General features: G+C 37.7%; 1 protein-coding gene across 1 annotated transcript in view; it reads left to right on the forward strand.

Moving 5' to 3' along the window:
* LOC106471270 (uncharacterized serine-rich protein C215.13-like) overlaps nucleotides 1–11131 on the forward strand; it is a gene marked incomplete at both ends in the record, with an annotated part of 61228 nt that overhangs the window by 39345 nt on the left and 10752 nt on the right. Inside the window, one exon of the mRNA XM_013931862.2 lies at nucleotides 9426–9620. Coding sequence (XP_013787316.2) covers nucleotides 9426–9620 — 195 coding nt within the window. The remainder of the gene's footprint in view (nucleotides 1–9425; nucleotides 9621–11131) is intronic.

The raw sequence follows: 11131 nt of genomic DNA on the forward strand, positions 1-11131 counted from the left end.
TTTGTGCTTAATTACAAACAAACTGTACCACTGTACCAAAGAAAAGTGGGATTGATCGCACCGTTATAACGCCCTCACGGCTAAAGGGCGAGCATGTTTCGTGACAGGATTCGAAATTTCGACCCGTAGATTGCCAATCGAGCGCCCTAACCATTAAGTCATGCCAGTCCTGTTGAATTGTGCTAAGTATTATAGGACACGGTATTCTTGGTTCTATACGAAATTATATATTCATAATTATATAATCATAGTTAGTTTTTCATTCTATAAAGTTCTGGGGCTCGACTCGTTGCGGTGGACAGAGTGCAAATAGTCCATTGTGTAGCTTTGCGCTAAAAAAACAAAACAAGTCACAATATAATCAATCGCTCCATTAAAATCAATCGATATTTCTAGTGTTAGAAGCCTCCTAACGGCAAAGAGTAAAAGCTGTTATCCTAAAACAAAGATAGACGTGATGAGATAATTTTCAGTAAGAATGTTCCTAAAGAGATCAAGATAAATGCATCGCCAGCTATCGTTCTAAAACAACGATAAACATAACGAGACCATTTTCAAAAAAAATAAAAAATACTCCTTTAGGATCAGGAGAGCTGCATCCTAAACACTCAGAAAATAGTAAAATCTGACTTGTGTTTGAAGTTTTCTATCTTATAAAGAGCGTTCTATACACCGCGGGAATCGAACCTTGGTTTTAAGCGCTGATTTGGACGTTATATAACACGTGTTGATAGACAGCTTGTAGTCAACACACAAAGATCAACATCTGAACAGCAACTACTTACTTTGTCTAAAAACCTGATTGGTTCCACAAGACTACCTACTCAATCTGTCGGAAAACCTGATTGGTTCCACAGGACTACCTACTCAATCTGTCGGAAAACCTGATTGGTTCCACAGGACTACCTACTCAATCTGTCGGAAAACCTGATTGGTTCCGCAGGACTACCTACTCAGTCTGTCGGAAAGTCTGATTGGTTCCACAGAACTCTCTACTTAAACTGTTGGATAATCCAATTTTTTGAAACCCCTACGAGATTCTGGGGGTAGTCCTACCAAATACTGATGTATGTGTTTATGTGTCTGTACAGTCCTCAACAATGGTTTCTAATGTTCAAAATCAAAGCCAATTAAATAACAAACAACGTGCACAACGACAGCGTAAATCAGGTGTAATGTAACGCCACTCACTAAGCTATATCTGTATGTCCGTCCAAATATGGCGAAATATAATACAAGAAAGATGGTGGCAGATATCAAGAACTGACCTAACCCATTCTGCCCATCCGAGGACAGTAGGAAAACCAGTAGTAGACCTTTTTTGATTTCATGAAGAAAAGTATATGGTTCTTAGCACGTTCGGATTACTTTGTAAGATTTTGTCCTTTATCGATTCTGTGCTTATCCACTGCTATTTACTACTGAGCTTAAAACGGCCCCAATGGGAAGTATGCTTAATAAACGTTTTTTTTTTTTTGTTGTTGTTGTTTTTCAGAGATTTTAAAGATTTTGTGTCAAGATATTGTGAAAAGTTTTCTTTAAAAACAAAGAGTCTGTATTTACTGATATTGGAATGAAATGGCTCCAGGTCAAACACGGTTCTTGAGAAAGTGGCCACGTTCTGTTACGTGAGAGACTTCTGACACCAAATCTGTACGTTGGCCCACTTTCTTTCTTTTTTTTAATAGTATCAGCCCGAAGGAAGGAGGCCAAGAGGCCGGCGCCTAGATCCCTGTGAGAAGAAAATGAGGGAAAAGTGTCAGTACCAAAAACATTGTGTGTGTCACCCTAATCAAACACCAGTAATAGTAATGTGCTAAAAATATAGTGTGTCACTCGCACCAAACACCACGTACTGAAAAAATAAGATTCAAAACACCAGTAATGTGTGTTTAGTAGTGACCTTCCATGATAAATGATAACCTTTAGATACTTCATTTCTTGAAAACAAATTAATTATCATGTAAATGCTTTGTATGTTACACACATTGTGAGACTGGAAAATTGTGTATTGTGAAAGTTTCATAAAATTACGTTATAAGTGACTAAACAATATATTTGGTTGTATAATGTTCAACACTGCTTTGTGTAATTAGTATCAAGGTCCGTTAGGCCCGGTTGTATTTCGTTCAATATTGCTTTGTCTAATCAACATTAAAATCCGTTAGGCCTAGTTGTATTACGATCCACACTGCATTATGTAATCAGTATTAAAATCCGTTAGGCCCGGTTGTATTTCGTTCAATATTGCTTTGTCTAATCAACATTAAAATCCGTTAGGCCTAGTTGTATTACGTTCAACACAGCTTTATGCTGACCAGTATTTTGGATGTAGGCTAGATAAAACACGAAACCGATAAAGTTTGATAAATTAACTCCAGGTTTTACTTGTAATTCCTGACTTTTTTAAAGGCTAATTTAATACTCCCACAGTAAGTTAGGCTTCTATCATGAGAAGATATCTGTGCTCGGTAGTTCTTGAACGTGTTATAATTACCAATCGTTGATTCTATCAAGATTTAAAAATAACTTTATCAGTTGCAGAGAAAACGTGAAAGTTCTATTTGTTTTCTCGATGGGTTAAACCTAGAAAACAATGATTGTTTGTTTCTTATCATATTCTGTTATTTAGTTTACATATGATATATATATATAGAGAGAGATTTTAGCCTTATTGCAAGTCTAAATTATAAACCCAACACTAAAATGCCGGGCATGGCTCAATAGTTACTGTACTGGACTGTGAATCCGAGGCTTCATGATTAGCGTAGTGCTGTCCTGATCGGTATTTAGGTCGCAATCTGGGAGGGTGAGGTTCAATTTAGACCTCTTTCTCCCTCCTTTACTGTATTTTAAACTGATAAATGCTAGTGAAAAATTCACGAAAACAGGGCTAAAACGCATGATGTTGAATGGTTTCTACTCCCATTATCAGGGCGCGTAGTATTGCGGCAAAATTTAGAAACAAAATTTGACAGTGGATGCTGTTGACTAGCTGCCTTCCCTCTGGTGCTGTTGACTAGCTTCCTTCCCTCTGGTGCTGTTGACTAGCTGCATTCCCTCTGGCGCTATTGACTAGCTGCCTTCCCTCTGGTGCTGTTGACTAGCTGCATTTCCTCTGGTGCTGTTGACTAGCCCTTCCCTCTGGCGCTATTGATTAGCTGCATTCCCTCTGGTGCTGTTGACTAGCTGAATTCCCTCTGGTGCTGTTGACTGGTTACCTTCCCTCTGGTGCTGTTAACTAGCTTCCTTCCCTCTGGTGCTGTTGACTAGCCCTTCTCTCTGGCGCTATTGACTAGCTGCCTTCCCTCTGGTGCTGTTGACTAGCTACCTTCCCTCTGGTGCTGTTGACTAGCTGCATTCCCTTTGGTGCTGTTGACTCGCTGCATTCCCTCTGGTGCTATTGACTAGCTGCCTTCCCTCTAGTCTATTAGCTCAAAATTGGGACGGCTAGGTGCAGACAGCCCTCGTGTTACGTTATCCGAATGCCAAAAACAAATCTAATACCGAAGAAATGTTTTATCCAGTTTTGTTATATATACGTACATGTTTTTATTTATAAATCTGCGTATTACTTGTGTTTCGCAAATAATATATTAATCAGATTTTTATTTTCTTAAATGTCTCTAAAGACAAAGTCATATTATATACAACCCACACCAGTGCAGGTTTATGAAAATTACCTAACCAACCCCTTCCTTGTTGTATTGATGCTTATTTTGGAAGTAAAATGAAAATATAGGTCACCGAACCTAATGAGATCATCTCGAGTTACTTATCTATCCAAATAATTATATTGCAATATAATCTATAACCTAAAACCAGCGAGAAAGTTAGGCCTAAAGCTACTCGGGAGAAACGACACTTTTCTTTTTCGTGCTTATTTATTTCTTCACTACGTCATGTATTGATTTTTATCATTATCTCTCTATCCCCCACTTTATCTATAGTCCTAACTATGGCTGTGAGCCATCTCTGTTTACTATTAAGCCAGAAATAGCTTTGAAGGAAAGTCAACTCTGACGAACATACTGTCAAATGGATTTGTTTTTAAACATGTCAGTGCTTCCTGAGCGATGCGTGATTTAGCGTGCTACCAGACAGCTTGTTACTGTTGCTACCATTTGACATTCCTATTCTAAGTCTAGCAAAAGGTAATTATTTAGTAGCAAGGAGCTCCTGGTGTCATGTGGGCTCTAGGTCACGAGAAAATGACACACCATCTGGAGGCTTAGTTTCCGTCACATTTATTCATATCAAGATTACAAGCTTTTTCAACAGCTAAGATTTTGTTAAATACAGCTTTTCTTGTTTAGTTTAGAGCTTTAAATTATGTTTCCAGACTAAATCGTGGCTGTAGAATAAAAACCTTTATTAGTCAAGTATTACTGGTAGTCAGAAACTTAACCTACTCTTAACTGATGATGACAAAACCTTGTCGAAACGTTGTACATTTGCTGTTATATTAAACTTATATTAAAGTTTTTCTTCATTAACCTACTCTTAATCTTATTCAGTTTGGAGTAGGGTTTTATGTGGCGCCGTCTGGTGTCAAGTCTATCGATCACATAAAAACACCGCCTTGACCTCAATTTTATTTCAGTGAATGATTATAAAACTTTTTATTTATGGTTAGTTCTCATTTGTGAGCAATAATACGATGTTTTTTATACTGCTGTCAATGCAAAGTGTTAAATACTTCCGTGCTCTTTCGTTTTAAATTCAAAGCGTTGAAAATTTTGTTCAAATGCACAGCTAACTTAAAAAAGATGGCTTAGTACTTCACGTGTTTATGGTTGGCGTCCCGTTGTCGCAGAAACGCGCCCTGCACTTTGAGTCTGTGGGTGTGTTATAGAAGTGACGGTTAAATCCCACTATTCTTCATACAAGAGTTGCTCGTGAAGTTGGCTGTAGGTGCTATTGACTAGCTGTCTTCCATCTAAGCTTTGCGCAAGAATTATAGAAAACAAACACAGTCCAGTGAATACGGTTTTACAATATCGTTTGCTTTTCTTTCTGGGTTTTGAAGTTTCTATTGATTGCAATTCTCTGAAGTGTAAGAGTGGGCAACGTTTCGATCCCTGTGCTGATGTTCTCATCAGTTCTTAAGCTCCTGGCGAAGGACTCAGCAGAAATGTTCTCCACTTCCTATACGCCAAGCAGATACAGTAAATAAAAACTTAGCTTTTTTTTGGCAGCGAAACTGGGGTTTATTAGTTTATTGGTTATCTAATTTATAAGTAGAGACATATTCAATTACTTTTAAATGATTTGTTTAATTTTGAATTTCGTACAAAGCTGCTAGAGAGCTATCTGCGCTAGCCGTCCCTAATTTAGCAGTGACAGACTAGAGGGAAGGCAGCTAATCAACACCACCCACCGCCAACTCTTGGGGCTACTCTTTTACCAACGAATAGTGGAATTGTCCGATATATTATAACGCTCCCACGGCTGAAAGGGGGAGCATGTTCGATGAAGGGGATTTCCAAACGGAGGTTCCTCAAATATGCATATGGTTTGGAATCACTATTTCTAGTTTTGTTTAGGCTTATTACTAAAATATTCCCAAGTTTCTAATAGTTTGAAATATTGGGAAAGAAAAGAGTACCATAAGTTTAGGGCCAATAAAACAGTGGATTATGTTCATTAACAGGGTGCCACAAGTTTAGGACCAATAAAACAGTGGATTATGCTAACATAATCCAACGTTTTCTTGGCCCTAAACTTATGGTACCTGTTAATGAACATAATCCAACGTTTTCTTGGCCCTAAACTTATGGTACCTGTTAATGCGTTAACAGGTACCATAAGTTTAGGGCCAAGAAAACGTTGGATTATGTTCATTAACAGGTACCATAAGTTTAGGGCCAAGAAAACGTTAGATTATGTTCGTTAACAGGTACTATAAGTTTAGGGCCAATAAAACAGTGAATTGTGTTCATTAACAGGTACTATAAGTTTAGGGCCAAGAAAACAGTGGAAGTTTTCTATTCTATTAAGTAGAAACGCTTAATAAGATATCACATCACCACTGTTGGTTCTTGCACAGATGATTAATTTAGAATCCATTCATGAAGGATCTCCATGGGGATCGCGACTGTTGGTAGTGTAGATTAGCTTTTCACAAAATTTTGGGTCACGATCCCTTCGTGTAGGATCGATCTCCAGAGGAATTATGAGCTTTGAATAATGTCATGTTTTTAAAATAAGCAAAATCCCATGGAAATCTAAAAAAAAAAAAAGAAACAAAATTGTCGGTATTGTTATAGTGATCCAAAAGTTTTCACACACTTAATTGTACCATTCACACTTCTTGTACCATTCACACTTCACGTTGTTTAAGCCACATTGGTATATCTGCTGTGTTCACCACGGGAAATCAAACCTGGAATTTTAGCGCTGTTAGTCCAAAGACTTACCGCTGTTCCATCGAGGGACAAAAAGTTGAATTAGCTACTATCGTTAAATTTTGTTTGTTTATTAAGCACAAAGCTACACATCTTGCTATTTGCACCGTGCTCGTCACGGGTATCCAAACCCAATTTTTAGCGCTGAACCACTGGGGGTCTCACACTAAAATCCGGAGCTCGATCTCCGTGACAAACGCAGAGCATAAATCCCATTGTGTAACTACAACCTAAGACAAAACAAATTATCTTATGTTGATTGGTTATTCACTTAACCAATCGACCAATGAGGAAAAGAAAGAAAAAAAACTAAAGTTATCGATTTTTCTAACTCGGCATGGCCAGGTGGTTAGGGCACTCGACTCTCAATCTGAGGGTCGCGGGTTCGAATCCCCTTCACACCAAACATGCTCGCCCCTTTTAGCAGTGGGGGCGTTATAACGTGACGGTCAATCTAGCTATTCGTTGGTAAAAGAGTAGCCCAAGAATTGACGGTGGGTGGTGATGACTAGCTGCCTTCCTTCTAGTCTTACACTGCTAAATTAGGGATGGCTAGCGCAGATAGCCCTCGTGTAGCTTTGCGCGAAATTCAAACAAGCAAACAGATTTTCTACTCTACGTTCGAATCACTGACTGATTCAGTTGTCCGTACAGAATCGTGTAGTTATTGATTATAGCAGCTTTTTTTTTATTATTATTAATCCCGCATTTCAAACCAATGCTCTCTACTTACCTCCCGGTTTGACAGACAGCCTTGACATCGTGCATGCAACCCGTCTCCTCGTGCAAATTCCCCCTCCCCCCCGCGTGCCTGGCGCTTCCTGTTGAACGACCGGTATATGGGTCAGGGACAAAAACAAGAACGTTTATGCGCATGCTCCAGGGAAGACTGTATGCGACAATCGATCTTCCCGTCTAGAACAGAAAGTAAAACTTTTCACACTCGGGAAAAAAGTTTGCAGTACATATTTCGGTAAAAAAATAACAACAAAACCAGAATGAGTAATATTGCAATGGTCCTTGTTTTGTTTGTTTTGTTTTTCATCTTTACCATTCACGAACAAAACATCTCGAACACTGAATAACGATTTCGTTGGTGTAAAGAAGCTCGTATTGCAAAACCGTAACTTGAAGGGTATGTTATCGACCCTTCTGCTCTGGTCGTCCTTCACAAGTTGTTACGAGCTATGTTGCTTAGGTTGAACAGCCTGAGAACTTCGTTTCTTGAAAGTGGGCAGTAAAAATCAAGGTGAAACACCTAGAAATAAAGCCCCTTTGTGTCTCACGTTTGCATTTTACGTTTTTCTCCGCCCTCTTGCAAGCAGCTGAGGGTATGTTGGTGTGTGTGTGATTTAGAATTTTTTGAGGGGAAGGCGGGGAGTAATTAAAATAAACTTTAACCGTCTAACATCGCGAAGTTGGGGGAGGCTAGATTATTAGCCTCTAAAGTTGATTGTGAAGATAACTTGTTTGTCGTTGATTAAAGTTACACAATGGGATTGCTGCTTGTCGCGGGGATCGAGCTCCAAATTTTAGTGTTAGAGCTCCCAGTGGCTCAGTGGTAAGTCTGGAGGATTATAACACTAAATACACAGGTCTGCGAATTCAAACGTCTTAAAAGTTATTTTGGTTTTAATAACGGATTTTTTTTATAATTCAGCTACGCAGATTTCGAAAATAACATTTTTCTATCACGTTAGGATTTTTTTTACAAATTGGGAAGAAAAAAAAAACTCTAACTTAGATCATATTATTATTTCGTTTACCACAATGAACATTTTTTATTATTATGTTTCTTAACAAAAATACAAACAAACTGAAGAAAATGGAAGAACATTGATGTCAAACGAATGTCATCCTGATTTGTGTGTGTGAAATATACGTCTTTTAGTCTCAAAACTACGTGTTGTGGTCTTTCTTTTATGTTCTGCGTTATGACGTTTTGTGAAAAATCTGTACGTGATGGAGAAAAATGGATATCATTTTCGGATTCAGCGTACAGGAATTACTGTGGAACATGTAAAATTTTCAAGACAATGAAACCATCGCAGGCCTGTGTTATTTGCAAGTGCAATCTTTACTTTTTTTTCAGGATCGTCTAAAAATGTGAATTTTTTATAAAATAATAAAATATTTGTGACATTTACACACATATCTCTCCCCACCCCCACCCTTTTAGTGGCTCTAGCGGAAACTATGCAGATTTGCGACGCTAAAAAAAAAAACACGTTTCGATTATATGTGGTGAGCACAGTACAGTTAACTCATTATAGAACCTTTTGCTTAAGAACAACCAACCAAACTCTTTTTTTTTAAATACATCTCATTATTTTGATGTACTTAATTTTCCACACCAAGCTTTATTATAAATGAATTAAAAAAAAAGAAAACAACTCTGATGTAAATGATGTAAACACTTGTCTTGTGTAGTAGCTATTTCAATCAAAATTATTTTCAGACCGAGGAAGCCACCGTGGCTAAAGATCTTGGAAAGCGTTTCGTGTGCGAAAAACTTTATCCAAATATTTAACATTGAGTTCATAGTCCTATATTGTTTATTACGGCAACTTTCGCAGTTTGTCGTCAGCAGCGACCTCTGTATGCAAAGTTGGTATCCATGGCACTGAGGAAAATAATAATATAGGTTTATGGTTTTTGTTTGCCATCTTTTCGTAACTTTATTGATAGTTTAAAAACGGTTAACTTTAGTTAATCTTGTTACATGGTAAAGGTTTATCTCCCCTTTACTTCTGTTTTAATTAAGAAAGATTATACAATAGTTTACATGTTTTTGAGAAGATAAATGTGTATAATTTTCTGAAAACAAAACACAAATAAAATAATTTACTATGGACTCGTTTTTAAAGAGTATTGTATAAAAACAATATCTTTGTCATATTTCTACTACACAGTTCCTTTGTGATCTTACGTTACTTTTACTGTCTGAAAGATTTGTTTAGGTTATTTGTGATTTCATTTTATCTTCACTGTATGAATGATTTCTTTTCGACTTTACAGTAAATGGATCCTGTGGCGATACACAATCCGACTTCAGAGGTAGTGAAATGACCAGTGGTACTCTTCTCTTGAAAAGATCCTCAGGTCACGACAGTAAAGCCACAACATTACTTCAGAATATTCTCCAACAACCTCCTCAGAGCTTACCATACTCTCTGACTCAACATCCAGCTCTCTCCTGCAACAGTACTACAGGTCAGTAGAAAGAACTTAAGTGAAACCATTGTTTGAGTGGTCGTACTTAAGGTCGAATATTACACTACACAGTTGTATTTCACCTCTCACGTTAGATTGTGTATGTGTGTGACGTAATATCTGACTCATTTGGTTACTCTTGCCATTACTTTTTTTATTATTACCGGTACACATGTAAGTTACATATTTCAGGCTCAAAAGGTTAGGCCTCACACACAACACGTGTTGATGCATAAAATTAAACGTTTTTCAATTCTTATATGTGAAAACACCGGACTAAACCCACGCTCGTGCACACAGATCTACCCTAATTATTCATATTAACGTTAAAGTCACACTTATGTCTTCGAGATTGGTAATATGTGGTAGTTAGCTACATAGACTCAAGTCACACTTATGTCTTCGAGATTGGTAATATGTGGTAGTTAGCTACATAGACTCAAGTCACACTCATGGCTCCGAAAATGGTTATATTTGAGAGTTGTGTACACAAACTGCCTAAAAACAAGTCATAAAATGTTACAAACGTATTGGTTTATTCATACATTAGATTAGTTCAAATGATGAGTCGTGTGTCTTGCTGAAAGACATTTTTTTTTTCTGAGGCCTTTTCATTCATTAACTCTGTGAATAGCCAGTTTTCAAAATCCTGCTTGGACGAGGTTTTTTTTCTGTCTCGATATTTGGCACGACATTAAGTCTAGTAAAACCACATTGTTGGAGGATGAAACCTGATCTTTTGTCTCTCAAAACCAACCTGCCTTTCTGTTTTTGGTCCTTTCACTTCACCCACCACTCACGCGCGAACTTCCCCGTCACTACAAAGTTGAAGGGTGCGAAGGGGTCATACAAATATAGCTTAGTGTCTCAAGGTTAAGTGAGTGAGCCAGTAATGAGGAGGTCATTTGGTTTATAACTCTTAAGCTTGTATCCAGCAAACAGATGGTCACATTATAAACTCAAACATATGATAGGAATCGGGAAGGGGGGGGGGGTAATAATTTTCCAGGAGCTGCTAGTTCTCGGCTCATTCTGTTCTTAGGGCGAGATAAACGCCCGTGTACACTGACTACGACATTAGAGACAAACATAAGAAACCCTATACTATAACCCCAATGCTTTAGAAACTCGAACCTTTCTCCATCAGGGGGTAAAAAAAGATGAAGTAATATCGACCTTTCGAAAGTGCTCGGGTTTTAGGGTTTCTTACGTTTGATAAAGTTTTGAACCTACGTGTTTTTCTAACATCATAATTAAAATATTAAAGAAAATACATACAATGGTGACCTCATTTCAGTAACAATAATCAAATCATTTAGGTTGTCTAAAAATTAAACTTACGCTGGTAAGGCTTGTTAGTATGTAGTATTTTAAAGCTGAACGGTACTTTATGAACTTACGCTGGTAAGGCTTGTTAGTATGTAGTATTTTAAAGCTGAACGGTACTTTATGAACTTAGGCTGGTAAGGCTTGTTAGTATGTAGTATTTTAAAGCTGAACGGTACTTTATG

Source organism: Limulus polyphemus, unplaced genomic scaffold, assembly GCF_000517525.1.
Source record: "Limulus polyphemus unplaced genomic scaffold, Limulus_polyphemus-2.1.2 Scaffold4506, whole genome shotgun sequence".
Taxonomy (NCBI): Eukaryota; Metazoa; Arthropoda; class Merostomata; order Xiphosura; family Limulidae; genus Limulus; species Limulus polyphemus.